General features: G+C 41.8%; 1 protein-coding gene across 2 annotated transcripts in view; it reads right to left on the bottom strand.

Moving 5' to 3' along the window:
- Window positions 1-22,136, bottom strand: part of LRRC1 (leucine rich repeat containing 1) — a 254,328-nt gene that overhangs the window by 61,862 nt on the left and 170,330 nt on the right. For both annotated transcript variants that reach the window (XM_056565745.1, XM_056565744.1), the window contains exons 5-7: window positions 16,836-16,892; window positions 14,353-14,416; window positions 10,520-10,594 (exon numbers count right to left, since the gene is read on the bottom strand). In XM_056565745.1, the coding sequence (XP_056421720.1) occupies window positions 10,520-10,594; window positions 14,353-14,416; window positions 16,836-16,892 (196 nt within the window). The remainder of the gene's footprint in view (window positions 1-10,519; window positions 10,595-14,352; window positions 14,417-16,835; window positions 16,893-22,136) is intronic.

Here is a 22,136-nt window from a genome sequence, read left to right as displayed (position 1 = left end):
ACTTAACAGCTGCTGTATGCTACAGAGGAAGTTTCTTTTCTGTCTGAACACAGTGCTCTCTGCTTACACCTCTGTCCAGAGCAGGAGAGGTTTGCTATGGGGATTTGTTTGTACTCTGGAGAGTTCCTGAAATGGACAGAGGTGTCAGCAGAGAGCACTGTGGTCAGACTGAAAAGAATTTCAGAAAGAAATACAACTTCCTGTGGAGCATACAGCAGCTGATAAGTACTGGAAGGATTAAGATTTTTTAAATAGAAGTAATTTACAAATCTGTTTAAACTTTCTGGCACTAGTTGATTTAAAAGAAAATAGTTTTTTACCGGAGTACCCCTTTAATGACAGTAGCCATTTAAGCTTAATCTCGCTGGTGTAGCAATCATTGTGGGTCTTAAAACATGGACCCTCGCTGTTATAAACTTTTGACATGTCTAAGGCTACATTCACACTGCCTGTTGTCTCTAGCAGTGTGAAGCCCATTATTTTAGGATCGAGAATAGCTGGAGAAAAATTAGCGCTTGCACAGTCTTTTTCTCTGGCTGCTCTTTCTGAAAATAATGGCGCCCAACAGACCCCATTGATTATAATGGGGTCCATCGGGACCACTTGTTGGCTGTTATGACCCATCACAATTACGGAAGCCAAACCGCAAAAAAAAAATGTATTTGACATACTTGCAGTGTGAAAGGGGCCTAAGACATGTCAAAATGTTTTTGAAATGGCAGAAACACAAAGAACCCTACTCCTCTATACCACCCTTGGAAATAGATTAGTAAACTGACAGGCATTCCCATTCCCAAATGTACTGTCCAAATACTGCTGATAGTGTTAGACAGTGTAAAAAGACATCCTACTGACAAGTGGAATGGTGCTGCCCAACTGTCATATTTATTTATACATTTTCATGAAAAATAGCAGAGGAATAATAAAAAATTAATGGGGAAAAGTATAGAATATCAGGGTACCTGCTTGTTTTTCTGCAAAGCCTGATTCAACTATTTAAGCCAATATTTTTACTACGCTTATAGGGATGTAGAATACCTTGGACTTAAATAATAGCAATAATACTGCCATTGGGTAATGCAGTTTTAGCTTCTTTTGTGCAATATAAAATGTTGGAGTTGTCTGATGTGTACATGACTAGCCACATGCTCTGAATGATATATACTTGGAAGAATCAATGACTAGCCAAAGGTGGCCTTGGGTCTCCCTAAATATGAAATGGTATTTGGCCAGTCACACACTTTGCGTACAATAGGGGTAAGGGCGGTGTAGGTGAACAATCAACGCCACAAAACAGGGCAAAACCAATGATTAGTTACCCCTAATGTGTGTGTATGTTCAAGCATCACTTTCACTGGAAATATTTTGATAAAACTTGGTACAAGTAACTTACATGTCAACTAAAAATATAGTTCTGGTACCTTACTGCAAAAGCGCCACTCTGCATCTCCTGGTGAGTGTTAGGCTGGGTTCACACCACGTTTTTCAAATACGGTAACCGTATACGGTTTTCCGCAAAAAAACGTATACGACCGTATCCGAAACCGTATGCAAATGTTGTGTACGGTTGCATCCGTTTTGCCGATTTTTCAACCGTAGGCAAAAACGCTGTTGACCACGTTTTTGCCTCCGGTTGGAAAACCGTATGCGAACCGTATGCGGTTCTTTTAACATTGTTGTCTATGAGAACCGTACACAGAATTTCAGAATACGGTTGCACATGGTTTTTCTAATCCGTTTTTGGAGTTGACACATGCGCAGATTGGAATTTCAATAGAACAATAGTAACTTTATTAAATTGCTGGAAAACTAATTCCAACAAAATTGCAAAACCGTTGGCAAAAACTGATGCAAACGGATAGAACCGTATGGGGAAAAAACGTATACGTTTTAATTTGGAGTCATACGGTTGTATACGGTTGCATACGGTTTTTGCCATACGTTTTTTAGTGGAAAACCGTATACGGTAACCGTATTTGAAAAACGTGGTGTGAACCCAGCCTAAGGCTGGGTTCACACTTGCGAAGCTCCGTACAAAAACATTCTGTCCAGGGCTTCTGAGTGAACAACAAATTGTTGCAGACTGAATCAGTTGGCACACAATGCCATCACCATAGATGGCAATGTCTGTGGAGTGCATTCCGCCTATAGAATGGACAAGACAATTCTTTTGGCAGCGGAATTTCAGCGGCAGATATCCGCCACTAAAATTCCGTAGTGTGTACTGTGCACCGAAATTTCCAAGCGGAATTTTAAAATGGAAATCCACTCAGTAATTTTGCAGTGTGAACCAAGCCTAAGGTTCTAGTTTGTAAGTCATGCCCCTTCCACAAGCCATGTTCATTTCTATTTTCAGCCTTTTATGTTTCAACTCAAGGCTGAAAACACCATTTTCACCCAATATACTCACATCATAGGTCCTAAAACCAGAATAACTTCATCATAGCTCAGGTGAATGTGATAGTCTGGCTTGTAAACCATACCCCTCCTACAAACCACACCCTCTTCTAATTTCTGCCTACAATCTCTTTATCACAGCTCTGCCATGTGTGAGGTTGGGGTGTGAGGACAGGATGTGTGGACAAGAGCGTTATTGTTGCTTTTTCTCTCCCACAAGGTTTAGGTAAGAAGACGGCGCCATACCGGGGACTCTGCTAGTATTCCATAAACTAGAAAATAATTTTGAAAACATTGTGAACAAAAAACTTCCTTTAAATTTAGACATTTAAAGGAAGGTTAGTGCACATTGAAAATAAAGCTAAACGTGAGAAATTTTGTAAAAGAAAGATCTATCAACTGGTTAGACATGATATGGCCTCCTCACATAATGAGCTACACAGTTACAGCAGCCATGCCTGGGAATATTCACCAAGGACTCCTGTATAGCAGCTCACTGTCAGCAATAATGCTTTTCCTTTGGGTCTTTCCTATCTATTCAGTTGGTACCTCTATGTAGAAAATAGTAAAGATGCTTAATGCCTTATTTTACATAAATCAATATAAGCAAATGATGGAGCAGTCCTGGGGACCTCAGAGCTAACAATATTAGTTGTCTTAAGGGTGTCAGTATATCCCAATTACACTGAGACTCTTGTGTAGAAACACAGACACTTCACAACCAGTACTAGACTGAGTGGAGAAAAGCCTCATACTGTTGCCAGTTATTAGTCTAGGCACACTTCTCCAGTATTCTATCTAAATCAAATATAGAGAGGATCTGTCGGCTAGCCTGACTTGTCTGTTTTAATAAAGACTTGCAATCCCCATGTTATAAGAATTCTGGAACAAATTGAGAAATGGGTGTCACCAGTTCGAGGCGTGTCCCTACACACGGCCATATTGTTTAACTCCTCGAGGACGCAGCTCATTTTCACCTTAAGGACGCAGCCGTTTTTTTGCAAATCTGACCACTGTCACTTTAAGTAATAATAACTCTGGGAGGCTTTTACCTTTCATTCTGATTCAGAGACTGTTTTTTCATGACATATTCTACTTTAACATAGTGGTAAATTTTCATCGTTATTTGCATCCTTTTTTGGTGAAAAATCCCGAAATTTCACAAAAATTTAGAAAATGTAGCATTTTTCTAACTTTGAAACTCTTTGCTTGTAAGGAAAATGGATATTCCAAATAAGTGATATATTGATTCACATATACAATATGTCTACTTTATGTTGACATCATACAGTTGACATGTTTTTACTTTTTGAAGACATTAGAGGGCTTCAAACTATAGCAGCAATTTTCAAAATGTTCACGAAAATTTCAAATATGAATTTTTCAGGGACCAGTTAAGTTTGAAGTGGATTTGAGGGGCCTTTCTGTGAGAAATACCCCATAAGTGACACCATTATAGAAACTGCACCCCTCAAAATGACATTCATGCATTTTTTACACAAACATGTTCTTGTAGACCCATATTTTTTATTTTTACAAGGGGTAAAAGGTGAAAAAGCCCCCAAAAATGTGTAACTTGATTTATCTCGAGTAAGGAAATACGTCATGTGTATGTAAAGTGCTTTGTGGGTGCACTAGAGGGCTCAGAAATGAAGGAGTGACAATGGGATTTTAAAGAGCGAATTTTGCTGAAATGGTTTTTGGGGGGCATGTCACATTTAGGAAGCCCCTATGGTGCCAGAACAGCAAAAAACACCCCACATGGCATACTATATGGGAATCTACACCCTTTAAGAAACGTAACAAGTGGTACAGTGAGCCTTAACACCCCACAGGTGTTTGGCAAATCTTCAATGAAGTTGGACGTGAAAATGAAAATTTTTATTTTTTTCACTAAAATTCTGACGTTACCCCAAATTTTTCATTTTCACAATGGGTAATATGTGAAAATGTCCCCCAAAATTTGAAACCCCATTTCTCTCGAGAAAAGAAATATCTCATATGTGGATGTAAAGTGCTCTGCGGGTGCACTAGAGGGCTCAGAAGGGAAGGAGCAACATTGGGCTTTTGGAAAGCGAATTTTGCTGAAATGGTTTTTGGGGGTCATGTCACATTTAGGAAGCCCCTATGGTGCCAGAAAAGCAAAAAACATCCCACATGGCATACTATTTGGTAAACTACACCCCCTCAAGGAACGTAACAAAGGGTGCAGCGAGCATTTACACCCCACTGGCGTTTGACAGATCTTTGTAACAGTGGGCTGTGCAAGTGAAAAATTACATTTTTCATTTTCATGGACCACTGTTCCAAAAATCTGTCAGACACCTGTGAGGTGTAAATGCTCACTGTACCCCTTGTTACGTGAGGGGGGTAGTTTCCGAAATGGGGTCACATGTGGGTGTTTATTTTTTTTGCATTTATGTCAGAACCACTGTAACCAGCAGCCACCCCTGTGCAAACCACCAGTTTAGGCCTCAAATGTACATAGTGTTCTCTCACTCCTGAGCCTTGTTGTGCATCCGCAGAGCATTTTACATCCACATACGGGGTATTTCTGGACTTGGGAGTAAGTGTGTTACAAATTTTGGGGGTCTTTTTTTTTCCTATTACCTTTTATGAAAATGAAAAGTATGGGGCAACACCAGTATGTTAGTTAAACTTTTTTTTTTTGCACTAACATGTTGGTGTAGACCCCAACTTTACCTTTTCATAAGGGGTAATTTCTCCCGAGTGCAGAAATACCTCATATGTGGCCCTAAACTATTTCCTTGAAATACAACAGGGCTCCAAAGTGAGAGAGCGCCATGCGCGCTTGAGGGCTAAATTAGAGATTTTCATAGGGGTGTACCCGGATGCAAGCGTTACACTTGCCTCCTCCACCAAAAATACTGTACGCCAGCTTTCCCCAAACAGGGTGCCTCCAGCTGTTGCAAAACTCCCAACATGCCTAGACAGTCTATGGCTGTCCGTCAATACTGGGAATTGTTATTTTGCATTACCTGGAGGCTGACGTACTTTTTTTTTTAATTATTGTGGGGGGGGGGGGGGGGGGATGTCACAGTTTAAGGGTGAAGTGCATATGTAGTGTTTTACTCTTTATTATGTGTCAGTATAGTGTAGTGTTTTTAGGGTACATTCACATGGGCGGGGGTTTACAGTGTGTTTCCCGCTACAGTGGGAAATGTTTGCCACATTTCAAACTTTATGCGGGAAACTTGCTGTAAACCCCCGCCTGTGTGAATGTACTCTGGCAAAACTACAACTCCCAGCATGCACTGACATGCACTGAATGACCGTGCCTGCTGGGAGTTGTAGTTGCGCAACAGCTAGAGGCACTGGTTGGGATTGGGAAACACTGAGCTAGGTAACAGACAACCGCAGTGTTTCTGCACCACTGTCTGTTTCCTAACTCAGTGTTTCCCAAACCCGTGTGCCTCCAGCTGTTGCAAAACTACAACTCCCAGCATGCATGGTCTGTCAGTGCATGCTGGGAGTTATAGTTATGCAACAGCAGGAGACACATGGGTTGGGAAATACTGAGTTAGGAAAAAGAATGATTCCCAACCAGTGTGGCTCCAGCTGTTGCAATACAACAACTCCCAGAATGCCAAGACAGCCGAAGGACATGTTGGGAGTTGTAGTTATGCAACAACTGGAGGAGAACAGTTTGGAGACCACTGTGTAATGGTCTCCAAACTGTAGCCCTCCAGAGGTTGCAAAACTTCAACTCCAAGCATGCCCAGACTGCCCAGGCATGCTGGGAGTTGTCATTCGGCAACATCTGAAGGGCCAGATGTTGCTGAACTACAACTCCCAGCATGCCTGATAGTCTCTGCATGCTTTGAATTGACATCTGGAGCGCTATGTAGTGGTCTCCAAACTGTGTCCTTCCAGATGTTGCAAAATTACAACTCCCAGCATGCTGAGACTGTCCAGGCATGCTGGAAGTTGTAGTTCTGCAACATCTGAGGGACCAGATGCTACAGAACTACAACTCCCAGCATGCCTGGACTGTCTGGGCATGCTGAGAGTTGTAGTTTTGTAACATCTGGAAGGACAGTTTGGAGACCACTGCAGTGGTCTCCAAACCGTGGCCCTCCAGATGTTGCAAAACTACAACTCCCAGCATGCCCAGACAGCCAAAGGCTGTCTGGGCATGCTGGGAGTTGTAGTTTTGAAGCTCCTAGAAGCTGCAGTGAAGATCACTTCACGGCGATCTTCACTGCAGCTACTGACACCACCGCCGCACCACTTGCCTGCTGCCGATCCCTGGACCCCGCGTGAACGGAGGTAACTGCCGCCGGTCCCCGCACCTCACTGCCATCTTCCCCCACTCTGCCCCGACATCAAGGGTGGGTAGAGCAGAGGAAATTAACTTTCACCCCCGCCCTGCAAATCGCCGATCAGTCCTGATCGGCCAATCGCAGGGGATAGGAGGAGGTGGCCCCCCTGCCACCTCGCCCCTATCCTTTTCCAGGCTATTGGGTCATCAGAGACCCGATCAGCCCGGAATTGCTGCAAGTCGCCGATCTGAATTGATCGGCGATTTGTGGCGATCACCGACATGGGGCGGTGTTTGGGGTGAAAGTTTGCACGGGATGCCTGCTGAATGATTTCAGAAGGCATCCCGGTCCGGTACCCACCCGCCGCAGCGACCAAAATTCCTACGGACGTTCAGGTACGCCCTTGGTCCTTAAGTACCAGGGAGCAAGGGCGTACCTGTATGCCCTTCGTCCCCAAGAGGTTAATAGGCTGTGTTTAGACAGACGGGTCAGGCTCAGAAGGCTCAAAAGGAGTCTGCAACATATGTAGAAAGTTTCAGGTATGTTAAACAGCTGACATCTTCCCAAAGCAGGTGGGGTCAAGGATACAAGGCAATTTAACCTCCCCCATAGCTGCCACTGTTAATAGTAGTAAATTCAGATATGTAAAAAAAGGAAAGAGACAGAGAGCGCAAACCTATGTGCCGTTATTCCTTTACTTTAGTATAAAAAGTCAGAAGAAATGGTACGCTCACCTTCCGGTGTTATGCTAAGAGCACAACACCTGTGATCGCCTTAGGACCCAGCAGCGTGGAGTCTGGAGTAAAGGTGCAGCCTGGATCAGCCCGTCTTGGGGATCCCGTGGATGGTCTTCGTATAAGAGTTGCTGAATGCTTGTAGGAAAATGATCCTTCACGGCGCTCCTTTGTTGTAAGTGGTCATAAACCGATGCGGACAAGGGTTAAAATAAAAATGAAGGACTTTAATCTTAACAGCGCTACGGACTACGCATTTCAGGGGGCTTGCTCCCCCCTTTCCTCAATTCCAACCTGAGGAGGGGGGGGGGGGGGGGAGTAAGCCCCCTGAAACGCATAGTCCGTAGCGCTGTTTATTCTTAACAGCGCTACAGACTACGCGTTTCAGGGGGCTTACCCCCCCCCCCCCCCTCCTCAGGTTGGACCTGAGGAAAGGGGGGAGCAAGCCCCCTGAAATGCATAGTCCGTAGCGCTGTTAAGAATAAAGTCCTTCATTTTTATTTTAACCCTTATCCGCATCGGTTTATGACCACTTACAACAAAGGAGCGCCGTGAAGGATCATTTTCCTACAAGCATTAAGCAATTGTTAATAGTAGCCACTGCATCTGAGTTAGGGCTCGTTCACATGGCCGTCTGCAGCCGTTAATAAATGCCAGTTATCAATCTGTTTAATAATTTTTCAAACAGGTTGCAAACGGCTGTAAAATAATCCCATAGATGTCAATGGGATTTTTTTTACAATCCTTTATGACCCTGTTCTATTATTTTTGACTGGAGAAAAAAATACTGCATGCACAGTCTTTTCCCTCAGTCAAAAAAATGGAATAGAAATGGATATTATAAATTTAACACTAAAGTCTATGGCAAACGGATGAGCCTTTAATGTTATCTGTTTGCACCCGGTTTATAATATAAGTTTTTGAACAGTTATTACTTCTGAGCATGCTCAGAAGAGGTGACATCAGCAGACTCCTGCAGAGCTGAGGGACTACTACTACTCCCAGAAAAGACTTGTTTCCATGATGGGAGCAGTAGTTCCCCCATCTGCTGGTGGCTGTGGAGGCTACATTAGTGTTTGTACTACTAACCTCATCATGAAACAGAGTCTGTTCCATGTTGGGGGTTGTAGTACAGGGGCTGAGGTATTCAGCAATCAGAAGTTATTAAGCCGGCGGAGCGGATGGCATGCTCCGCTCGCCTGCAATGTACAGTGTACTTTTACGTTCATTTTAAATTCCCCGCTGGGAGCCCTGAATGGCCGGCCCCGAGGGGCCATTAAGGGCTCTCGGCAGTGTTTTCAAAATTATATTGTGCATAATGACTATATAATCATATTCCCCCATGTATATATTGTATTATAAATGATTCCTGCTGCGCGGTCATCTTCTAGCAGGGACAGGTCAGTCCATTCCCGCTGCTCCTCTCCGTACCTGACAGAGATGAGCAGCCCGGAGTGGAGGGACCTGCGCTGCTTCATTCATTCACTTGCCCTGTGTGCTGTTATCACCGCCGTCGTTTCCCGACATGTCCCCAACAGAGATGAGCAGTGGGAATGTCCCTGCTGTGTCCTGTGATAGCGCTAGAAGATGATCAGGCAGCTGGAGAATCATTTATAATATATATACATGGGGAGAATAAAAGGATTATACAAAAGTCATGGGAATATAATTATATGGTCATTATGCACACTATAAGTTTAAAAACCCCGCCAGGAGGCCTGAATGGCTCCTCGGTAGTACACTGTACATCGAAGAAGAATGGAGCATGCCACCTACTCCCCTGTTTAATAACTTCTGATCGCATCGGGTCTCAAAAGTGAGACCCGGTGCGATCAATCCCTCAGCCCTGTACTACTACCCCCAACGTCTAACAGATTCTGTTCTATGATGGAGGTAGTAGTACAAACACTAATGTAGCCTCCCCAGCCGACGTCAGATTCTCGCAGCCGGGGAACTACCTCCCATCATGGAAACAAGTAAGTTCCATGATGGAAGTAGTAGTAGTAGTCCTGGCTGCGGGAGTCTGTAGGCAGCTGACTTTTCAGACTAACAGATGAAAAATGGATGCAAAAGGATGCCACTAAATGCCATCCTTTTGCATCAGTTTGCATCCGTTAGTAGTATAATCCGTTTAGGAGCAGGTGATGGATTAAAATTGGGATGGGGGACAACAGCTGTGTGAACATAGCCTTAGAAAAAGAGAGGACTCCCACCACCACCTGCTTATGTTCACATTTCATAATTTGATTTGCAGAATTAAGTTTGGTCCAGTTTTCCTAAAGAACATATTGATCTTCTCTTCTCTGGCAATTAAATGTTGAGTTGGGGATACTGGTTCTGTAGGCAAGTGGCCAGTAACTTTGAGCACCTGAAGGGTTACTATGGCCCTAAACATTTTTGCGCAATCCTGTCCAAGTTGCCAGCATTTAAAATAAAAAACCTCAACCAACCTCCAGCCACCTCTGTTATCACTGCTCTTGGCCTCTGCTGCGATGCTCTTTTTAGTGCCAGGGGTTTACGCATCAGATTGCAGTTCAGCTAATCAATGGCTTAAGCGGTATACCACCTTGGCTGAGCGGCAATATGACGCATTGACCCTCAGCATCGGTCTTTCTGGTGCAGAGGCCTCATACATCATACTGCTGTTTGGCAAATCACTGGCCAAGGCATGACATCTCTGCGGCCAATGATTAGCTGAGCTGCAGTCTGACGCATCCACCTTTGACACTAGGAAGAGGATCACAGTGGAGGCCGGCAGCAGCTATACCTTAAGTACCTGGGGAGTGGTGGGAGGCAACATTTTTTTGTTGTATGCCAGCAGCCTGGGCAGGACTGTCCAAAAAGTTTAGTGCCAAAGTACAACTTTAAATAATTAATGTACACCAACACATCTGAAGAGCTGTTTGTACATATACCAAACTCCTGCTAAATTCATGAGATAAGGTATTTTCCCTCAGTAACAGACATAAGTATGGATAGCTTTTCAGTACAACTTGTAATAAATCTCATATTTACACAAGTACTGTATTGGGCAACAGGCAGAGCTTCAAATCTTACAATACAACATTCTTTGCATTACAGCATCCAATAAAAATAGAAACATACCAGAGGCAATTCTGCCAGTTGATTTCCATCCAACCAGAGGTCCTTAAGTCTTTGTAATGATCCAATGGATTCTGGCTGCAATCCCAAACAGAATTGTTAACCTTTGTTTGTGAATGTGTGAAGTGTTACAATATTACTACTTTGTGGTATCGGTATGGATTATGTATTTGAAAAGATTATAAAGTGGATTTGCTACAAAGTAACGCTTTGACACATTTAGTTTATATATCTATAGACAGAATAGCAAACGAGTAATGACATTAACAGAAGAATATCCCAGACCACCAGAAATTCCGACCTTCTGGCACATAAATATATATATTATATTTATATATATAAATAATACAACAGATTACCATCTACTACAGGTCTGTGTAATTTGCACACAGCCTATAAGCCAGATATCATTGAAACTAACACACGCCTGTATTTACCTATATATCTGGAAATTCTACACACACCTGATGAATTATCATGTATATATAAAAACACACAGAAGATACTCCTGTATTTCTCTTCAATAGAACAGTAATTAAATCTTAATTCGTACCATAAAGTTGAAAATAAATATTATATTATATTATATGAGCCCGGGTGTGCCCAGAGCCAAGCTGTAGTGACAACACCCCCTCCTTCATGACTCAAGAAATGTAGCAATTGATAATCAAAAGCCTATGATGTTGACATTGCAAAAGAACTGGAAGAAACAATAAGAAACCACATGACACAATATTGTGTCCTCGATATTGTGACTAAAGAATTGTCTTCACCCACATCATACTGTGGGAAAAGTATATTGTATTATATGATTAACCCCTTAAATGGGCACTGTCAGATTAAAAAAACGTTTTATATGTTGTACATCTTAGCAAAGCATTAACCTTTCTAATATACTTCATAAGAAAATTATATTTCCTTTTATAGAAATCATGACTTCTAAAATCATGGCTTTGTCAAAGCTGAAGCACAGGCATGGACAAAGTCCAGTAAGTGAGGGTGGGCTAGAACTCCTCTGTGCTCTCTCCTGTCTGATAGCACTCCTCTGTGCTTTCTCCTGTCTGATAGCACTCCTCTGTGCTCTCATCTGTCTGATAGCATTCCTCTGTGCTCTCTCTCCTGTCTGATAGGACTCCTCTGTGCTCTCATGTCTGATAGGACTCCTCTGTGCTCTCTCATGTCTGATAGGACTCCTCTGTGCTCTCTCCTGTCTAATAGCACTCCTCTGTGCTCTCTCCTGTCTAATAGCACTCCTCTGTGCTCTCTCCTGTCTAATAGCACTCCTCTGTGCTCTCTCCTGTCTGATAGCACTCCTCTGTGCTCTCTCCTGTCTGATAGCACTCCTCTGTGCTCTCTCCTGTCTGATAGCACTCCTCTGTGCTCTCTCCTGTCTGATAGCACTCCTCTGTGCTCTCTCGTCTGACAGCACTCCTCTGTGCTCTCTCGTCTGACAGCACTCCTCTGTGCTCTCTCGTCTGACAGCACTCCTCTGTGCTCTCTCGTCTGACAGCACTCCTCTGTGCTCTCTCGTCTGACAGCACTCCTCTGTGCTCTCTCGTCTGACAGCACTCCTCTGTGCTCTCTCGTCTGACAGCACTCCTCTGTGCTCTCTCGTCTGACAGCACTCCTCTGTGCTCTCTCGTCTGACAGCACTCCTCTGTGCTCTCTCGTCTGACAGCACTCCTCTGTGCTCTCTCGTCTGACAGCACTACTCTGTGCTCTCTCGTCTGACAGCACTACTCTGTGCTCTCTCGTGTCTGATAGCTCTCCTCTGTGCTCTATCCTGTCTATCAGACAGAGAAGTGCTAGCCCACCGTCACTTACTGGACTTTGTCTATGCCTGTGCTTTAGCTTGGACAAAGCCATGATTTTATAAGCAATGATTTCTATAAAAAGGAAACAACATGTATATGTTGATGTATTTAGGTGCAGAATTCAAAAGATAATTTAGAAAAATCATTGTGCACGATGCTGCACGCTAGTCATTTGTCATAAATACATTGGAATTACGCTAAAGTGTACCTATACATTTAAGGAATCTAAAACATGCATGGCTTTGTTACATTAATCCTTTTGAGTAGTGATTAGATTATTCTAGTGCTTTTACTGCTAAAATGTAACCCCTGAGAGTCCCCTCCATGGTACATGATATTTTGCATTCTTTCTATTTCGGGGGCAGGATCAGAGCTGGGTTGTTTGCCAACAGTATTCAAACCTGGACTTCCTTTCCCTTACTTGTAAGGGAAATTGATGCATAGGTTTTAAAGGTGCTATTAGAGCAAAAAAGCATACAGCCAACAGCATCACAGCAAGGCAGGGATACATCTCACATACATGTTCTCTTTGCCTTTCACTGCCTGTTAGGCAACTTCCCTCTCTATTAGAAGTTCTAAAGCAAAGTTAGACATCTAGTGGCCAAAACTTAAGCTCTTTGGTTTATGGGGAATGGAGTCATTTTTGGAAAATTAAGCAAATTACAAATATGGTATGAATCACACAGGCTACCAAATTGGGGAAAGCTGTCTGAAACCACAGTGAACATTTAGGCCATTCCTGTCTGATGACATATGTAATGAAAATTAATATGCTTAGCTCCTATGGATGCAAATAAGGGAATAGATAAGAAAAGTAACCTGTCTGGCTGTATTAAAACATTGGCGGTGCATACCAACACTAAGAAAGCATGAATGTTCACTATATCCACTAGAAAGAAAATCAAAATTACACTCACCATAAATCTTCTGTGAACCATAGGCTTTATTGGAGCTTCTTTCAGATGTTTAACAGAGATACAATAAAGCTCGGATGCCAGGGGGATGCTGAGAAAACAAGCCTGTTTTGAGTCATGTGAAGCTTCTTCTGGCCTATGCGACCTCCCAGCATTGGAGCTGTATTGTATCTCTGTTGAATATCTGAAAGAAGCTCCATTGAAGCCGATGATTCACTGAAGATTCATGGTGAGTGCGATCTGATTTCCTTTCTTGTGGATATAGTGGCTAAACAATTATAACCAATAGGCCAGACAGAAAGTACGGACTGGCAGTCAACTAGTTAACAATGACCACACCATAAGATGTTTTCATTTTCTTTAATAAGATGTTTAGTAGAGGAGCTACACAAATACTGCAGGGAGGCTTATTTTTCATTGGCTATGAGGTGAATTGTAAAAACTTGGACAGTCTCAAAAATAAGTATGCTCAAAGTTTATTAATAACTTTGTAGAGTGCTTACAGTGAAACATTTTAATATATGCATACAATTCTAAAAGTCTTAAAAGGAAGACAGTCATCCTGTTCACCCACACTAAACCTAATACACTGGGTTATAGTGTGGATGAACAGGAGACCGATGAGGGCCACTGACTTAAATACGTACCTTTTTTCTGGAGATATGTCCCACCAAAGATCCTTTTCCATCTTCTCTGAACTGCGCGCTGGAGGCAGGCAAGCAAGATCAATTTGAATATTCATTGTCTGTGACTCCACGTCCTAGTGACTTGGAGTCACTGGTCACGAGAGCGCATGCTATGACTGAGTGCTCAATTGACCAGCGGCAATTATTCAAATTGACCCTGTGGGCCCGCCTCCAGCGGGCAATTCAGAGAAGATAGAAGAGGATCTTTGGTGGGACATATCTCTGAGACAAAAGGTACCTATTTAACCCCTCATCAGTCTCCTGTTAACCCAATAACACTGGGTTATAGTGTGGGTGAACAGGATGACTGTTTTCCTTTAAGATTGCCAGTAGCATATTTAGTAAATATGCCATAAATAGGAGCAACCCTTTAATTTTGGCTAAATATCTCACACTATATATTCTGCACAGAAATCCCTCACCAAGTTATAGATTTCATTGTTTCCCAAATCCAGCTCTTCAAGTCTATGAAGCTGTGAAAGAGACCTGCCAATACAAAAAGAACAGAAGGTCAGTCCAAATTAGAATGCTGAGCTACTTGGTGGCAAAAATAAAGCATAGCTTGTATTATCGGAGAATACAAACTTCCTTGTGTGAAAGGTTCTACATAGACTCTCTTTTTATCAACTCCAAAATATTACCAGTAATGCTTTCCCGCATGTATCCAGGTTAATTACTGCTGGATGTAGAGCTGCTTTCAAATGATTTGATGTCTCAGTTACAAAGGTGTTACTTATGTTCTGCTATCTTAGAGCTTTTCATAATAAACTCATTTATGGAGACAGGAAAGGAACAATTATAGGGTGCAAGATGCCAAGCATATTAAATGGCATGTCTACTACTTTTATTTATATGGTAATACACACTCAATCAGAGACTGTCATTTAAGGTGTCTTAAATTATTAGACTGGCAATGTTCACTTCATCCAGTACTATGCATACTCTGCGGGACGTCAATCCTCAAATACTAACTCAATTACATCTAATATATTTATGTTTCAGAAAGCGTGCAATTCGATATTCTCATTATTTAAGTTGCTCAAAGTAAATGACTAAATAGCACTTAAACGGGGCACGGCATGAACATGACAATGTGATTCCCAGTAGGGGGTGATATAATTGTAATGAACAGGAGCGCTTCTCCAGTCAGTCAATCTCTTTGGTGTGACTTCACAAATTGTTTAATGCATTGTATTCCCCATTACTATTCAAACACTATCTGCCCTAATAACATGTCTTGCCATAGCTAATGTCTTTATTAGAATATGTGCTACAGAAATAAGTTTTAGAAAGAAATGTCGATAGCTTGATTTTTCAATGTCATAAAAGCTGGCCATACACATATAGACAGAAGCTAGTGATCGACCAATCATCAAACGATCAATACGTACACCATTGCAGCAATACAAATTTAATTCCATATTTTGAACAGTACAGTAGTTCTGGCAATACATGTTTAACACTTTAAAAAGGACACAGCCTATTTTGACCTTAAAGGATACATTTTTCAAATTTTCATTTTGGCGTTTTCCTTTTTTCCGCCTCGCCTTCTAAGAGGCATAACTCATTTTCCCATCTACAGACCCATATGAGGGATTTTTTTTTTTTTTTGCGCAACCAATTGAACTTTGTTATAACAACCTTGATTTTACCCTAAAATGTACAGCGCAACAAATATTTATGAAAAAAGAAAACCACAATTTTTTTAATTTGGGGCGGGGGGGGGGGGGGTTATGCAGTGAACTTTACAGTAAAACCGACATGTTTTCTTTATTCTGTGGGTCAATATGATTCAATTTATACTCATCTTACATGCTTGTCTATTACTGTAGTACTTTTAAAAAAACTAAACTTTTTAAACCAAATTAGTATGTTTAAAATTGCCCTATTCTGATCGCCTATAACATTCTCTGGGGATGTAGGAGGGCTAATTTTTGCGCCATAATCTGTAGTTTTTACCAATATCACTTTTGCGTATATGACTTTTTGATTACTTTTTTTTATGAGATGTGATGTGACTGAATATCAGCAACTTTGGACTTTTTTACGTTCACCGTAAGGGATAATTAACATAATATTTTTACAGATTGGACATTTCCACACACGTGAAATCAAATATGTTGATTAAAGTTCTTAAATTTTTTTTTGTAACATTGTATGAATTTGTGTTATCCACAGACGGCCATCTTGATTCATCAGAAACCCATGATTGCACTGTGGGGGGGGGGGGGGGGTCTGATAGCAGCTGGAGCTCACATGCTATGTATTGAGCGCTGCCTCTGCTCATTTCATAGCCATGCCGTAAATATAAGGGCACTGTGCGCAGAGTTACTCACTGCGGAGCCATATTTACAGTGCGTGTCTGTCCTTATGGGGTAAATAGTAGAGATGAGCGAACTTACAGTAAATTCGATTCGTCACGAACTTCTCGGCTCGGCAGTTGATGACTTTTCATGCATAAATGAGTTCAGCTTTCAGGTGCTCCCGTGGGCTGGAAAAGTTGGATACAGTCCTAGGAGACTCTTTCCTAGGACTGTATCCACCTTTTCCAGCCCACCGGAGCACCTGAAAGCTGAACTAATTTATGCAGGATAAGTCATCAACTGCCGAGCCGAGAAGTTCGTGATGAATCACATTTACTGTAAGTTCGCTCATCTCTAGTAGATAGCTGCAGGAAAAGTCATATTTGACTGTGGAACATTCAGCCCCATAGACTGTCAAGTGCTCACAACTATTGGATAATTATTTTAAATGTATCCGACTTTCTTTTAGAAGCTAATGGTTGTCATTTGATGGCCAAAATAATTGTTCATTGTTAGATTTTAACCTACAAAGAAAATGGTTAAAATTGTTTCTTTTCAGCAAGTTCATATTAATGTTACTGGAAACAACAGCCTTAACTTACTCTGGTAAATAGGTCAGCAAATTTTCTCTCAATTCTAAAGACATAAGGTTCGAAAGGCTGAAAAATAAACAAAAGGAGTTTAACAACAGTATCAATTTGAATGATTTTATTAAAATAGAAGAAACATTTGCTTATAGTTTTTGTAAGTCTCAATACTTAAAGCACATTCCTACAAACTTTGCATAGATCAATAGTAAAAGTTAATATGAGAAACTTTGTATTATGTCTTATTAGACAAAAATGGTTCTGTTATCTCTTTCGCTCCGTTACCCCTAGTTTTCCTCTAAGAAAATCAGTTTTGTCCTGGTCTGCTCAAGCAATATAAGTCTATGGAGGGGGAGGTGGAAGAAGCGAGGGGGCAGTGGCTGAGAACATGCCTGTGTGCAGAGAGACAGAGAGAAAGTAGAAAACAATCCTGTAAGATCCCTCACTTTATATAGAAAAACAAAAAACACCACCACATACAAGTTATAATATGGCCAGCAGAGACGGCTCTTCCATTAGGCCACCACAGGTCACACCAATGACGTGCATCTCATGAAACTATACATTCAGAAAACAAACAGTACAGTGGTCCACACCAACATACGATGGTCCCAACATACGATGGTCCCAACATACGATGGTCCCAACATACGATGGTCCCAACATACAATGGTCCCAACATACGATGGTCCCAACATACGATGGTCCCAACATACGATGGTCCCAACATACGATGGTCCCAACATACGATGGCCTCTCAGAGCCCATCGTATGTTGAAGGCCGCATCAACATACGATGCAGCTGTGTGTCGGGGCCATCGCTAAAAGGGTTATCTGGCAGCACTGACTGATTCAGCAGCCACCGGATAGCAGTTTAACCAGTTGCCATCTAAGGAGACAGCTACCAGTGTATGGTGTGGGCTCCTGAGGGCTTGCACTGAGGGCCGTCGATTTGATCGCCGATGCCTGCTAATCACCCATTTAGATTGCTGCTGTCAAAGCAGACAGCGGTTTCTAAAGGGACCTTAAAACACTACCTGGTGGTCCAGCAAGGTTGGTTCCCCTCCCCACAGCCTGATCGTGAGGCAGCCGGAGGGGCTTACCTCTGCATTCCTTGCAGCTCAGCTCTGAGAGTGATAAACCAATAGAAGAGTGCAGAGCACACAGATCAATGTGGTTCTATTGAACTACATTGATCAGCATGAGGATGAGGAATCTAATGATTCCTCCTAAAAGTCCCCGAAGGTAACTAATAAAGTGTAACAAAAATAAATACATTTTAAGAAAGCAGTAAAAAAAACAAAAAAAAACACATTAACCCCTTCCTTATTAAAAGTTTAAATTACCCCGTTTTCCCAAATCTCATAAAAATATGTAAACATAATAAACATATGCGGTATCGCCATGTGCGAAAAGGTCTGAACTATAAAAATAAAACGTTAACTAAGCCACAAGGTCAATGGCATATACATTATAAAAAGCGATCAAAAAGTCCCACCAAAACAGAAATGTTACCGAAAAAACTACAGACCACGGCGCAAAAAACAAGCCCTCACACATCTCAAACAGAAAAATTAAAAGTAATAGGGGCCAGAAGGACATTTTTTAACATAATTTTCGTGCAAACAGTTATAATTTTTTTTAACAGAAGTAAAACAAAACCAAACCTATATAAGTTGGGGATCATTTTAATCATATGGACCTACACACACAAAATTTACACTCAAGGACTAGTCCTGCAGGACTCTTGCTAATAGCAACAGTGTTCCTAATGTAAAATAAAAAAAAAGTGCAGGAGCTTCATTCCCATGCGTTCCTGCAGGACTGGAGCCCCAGAACCAATTACCAGTTTTCAATAGATATATGTACTCATATACATACATATGATTGTTTCATCATACAATGGTCCTCCTGGAACCAATTAATAGCGTACATGTTGAGGGATCACTGTATAGTATGGACATTTACTTCAATGGGAGCTGAGCTACAGTAACCTGGAACAACAACTACATAGTATACAGAGTCGAAACTCCCAGTTCCGTACATTGATTCATTTGGGTGCCCTAAGCCATCAATCTATTTTCCCTCAAAAACTTCTTTAAATTATTCCAAGAGTATTTGTCCTGTGTCAAAGACCATTTCTATTGCTCAGTGTGTAAGTACATGAGCATCAATATGGAATACTATACAGATCTAAAACACCAATACTGAATCAGAGGGGTTCATTAAAGGGCTACTCCGGTGGGAAAACATTTTTTTAATCAACTGGTGCCAGAAAGTTAAACAGATTTGTAAATTACTTCTATTAAAAAAATCTTAGCTGCTGGATACTACTGAGGAAATTCTATTGTTTTTGGAACACAGAGCTCTGCGCCGACATCTCTGCCCATTTTAAGAAAGGTCCAGAGTAGGAGAAAATCCCCATAGAAAACATATGCTGGACAGTTCCTAAAATGGACAGAGATGTCAGCAGAGAGCACTGTGGTCATGATGCCAGCAGAGAGCTCTGTGTTCCAAAAAGAAAATAATTTCCTCTGTAGTATTCAGCAGCTAATTAGTACAGGAAGGATAAAGATTTTTTTTTTTAATAGAAGTAATTAACAAATCTGCTTAACTTTTCTGGCACCAGTTGATTAAAAAAAAAAAAAAGTTTTCCACCGGAGTACCCCTTTAAGGGAGAAGAGACCTAGGCAATTAACCAATTGGCCCATATGCTCCTTCTAACGTCTACCGTGGTAGGATGCACCTTGCATTCTGACATATTTCCATCAGGTCAACATTAAAGCACAACTGTTACCAACAATATGCTTTTGAAGCTGCACCCACAGTGCATTGGGGCTTCACAAGCATATTCTAGGCATACCATTATAAATAAATAAGGCCGTTTTATACTTACAGAAAACCGCTTTAGAATTCTCTGGGAGTCAGGCCAACAGTCGGAGAGGCAAAGCCGGCATCCGCTCTGATCCAGGACCACACCACCTCTTTCTGGCTACGTCACACAGTTGATTGACACACAGAGCTTGCCTGCATGTAAGAAACCTGTGTAGTTCTGCTGTGCGCACTGGCTGTCATTCAATTGCACATCATAAGCAGAGACCGATGGTGTGGCTCCGGAGCAGAGCATACCCCGGGGCTCCGCCTTTCCGACTGTTTGCCTGACTCAAGGAGGGATTATTAAGCGGTTTTCTTTTTGCAAAGTATAAAACAGTCTAATTTACTTATAAGAGTTATGCCTAGAATATGCTTGTGAAGCCCTAGTCCACTGTGTGAGCAGCTTCACAAGCAAATTCTTGGTCACGGTTGCGCTTTAACCTTTTCCAATCATTTGTGCTACAGTAGCTCTTTCTGAGGAGTCAGACCAGACACGTTAGTCTTAACCCCCATAAGTATAAAAAGCCTTGGGCCCCCATGACCCTAGTTTATCAGTCGTGAATGCTCTCATCCAGCCATGGTAATACGAGGGTATGACAGGAGTCTATAGGAATGGCGCTTTATTCAATTTTATTCCACAGTATAACATTTCACATGTATTCAGTATGGTGAAGGGAGTGACTAGTTAATGGTTACTGGTTAACTACAATAAATGACAACTTATAAGCAATTTTTACATGTCAAGGATCTGAAAGTGGATGTTTTTGAAAGCCTGCTATGGACAATCTTTTTTTTAATACAGCTGAGAAAATGAAGTTTACAATCAGAGGCTTTTTAAAATTCACTGAACACCACTTGAAATTGTCAGTCCAGTAGAACTGTGTACTTAATGGGTTGCGTTTATAGTAATCTGTCTTTGCTGCCAGTCAAATATGGTCTTAGAAACATATGGCGAAACTACAAAATGTAAGGACTCTGAATACTAATGATGTTTTAAACCCTATCTGCACATTCGGTATAGTCGATAAATACCAGCAGGCCATTAAATAAAGAATTTGTCATGGGAATAGAAATTCCTTTGGGCTCTGTGTCCTGTGGTATTGGTGCTGTTCCAATTTTACAAGGCAAATTAATGCTTCAAGATCCACAAATCAAAACATATCCACACACTGACCTTTCAAGCCACTTTACAAGTAACATTACATCACATCTGTGATTATATTTGTAGCGGAAGAAGGTTGTCATTGAGAGATTGTCACAACTTAACAAAAACAACTTTATGGACGACAGTTTTTTCAAGGAACAGTAATGCTAATTCCATGAAAAACACAATTTTTTTTTACCTTAAATGGGGAACACCGATACATTACATCTTAAACTCTATTCACAGGATAGGGGATTAGTGTCAGATTGTGGGGTCCGTCCGCGGGGACCCACCGCAATCTCCTGCCCGAAACCCTGGGGTTCTGAAGCTTTGTTTTCAAAACGGCTCTTCTCTCGCTCAAAGCGGCCATGGTCGACACGCCCCCTCAATGCCTCTTTATGGGAGAGCCAGAGATACAGCGCCTGTGTGCAGTGGTCGACACGCGCCCTCCATGCCTCTTTATGGGAGAGCCAGAGATACAGCGCCTGTGTGCAGTGGTCGACACGCCCCCTCCATGCCTCTTTATGGGAGAGCCAGAGATACAGCGCCTGTGTGCAGTGGTCGACACGCGCCCTCCATGCCTCTTTATGGGAGAGCCAGAGATACAGCGCCTGTGTGCAGTGGTCGACACGCCCCCTCCATGCCTCTTTATAGGAGAGCCAGAGATACAGCGCCTGTGTGCAGTGGTCGACATTACTCTGGCAGGGAGCGGAGGTCGCTTTATGCATGAGAAAAGCCGGGCACAGGGAAGAAGATCATAGGGGGTCCAAGCAGTCATCGACCCCCACCAACCCCCCGCCACGATCAGAAACTTATCTCCTACCCTGCGGAAGAGGATAAGATTTCATGTATCTGAGTTCCCATTTATTAATGAAGCCCCATTTTTTAAATCTGGCATGTGTCTCTTTAAGTGGTAATAAGTGACATGCTTTTCTTTGAACAAAGCAATTCTGAAATAGCTTTTTGTGACATATTGTACTTTATTTTAGTGGTAAATTTTTGTTGATACATGTGGCATTTTTGTGAAAAACTCCAAAATATTGTGAAAATTAAAAAATGTATGGCATTCACTGTGAAGTAAAAAAATTGTTATCTGTGGGTCAGTACAATTATGTCAATTTCTATAGCATTTTTTTTAATTTATTTTTTACCCTTTTCACAACAAAATCCTTTTTTTCTCTTTTCTGTGCTTCCATGTTCACAGTCTCAGCTGTAATTTTTTGTCCAACACAATTGTGTGAGTGCTTATTTTTTGTAAGACAAAGCTGTACTTTTTATAGGTATCATTCTTGTGATAA

Source organism: Hyla sarda, chromosome 3 (assembly GCF_029499605.1).
Source record: "Hyla sarda isolate aHylSar1 chromosome 3, aHylSar1.hap1, whole genome shotgun sequence".
NCBI lineage: Eukaryota > Metazoa > Chordata > Amphibia > Anura > Hylidae > Hyla > Hyla sarda.
This window is presented reverse-complemented; position numbering and strand designations above follow the sequence as displayed.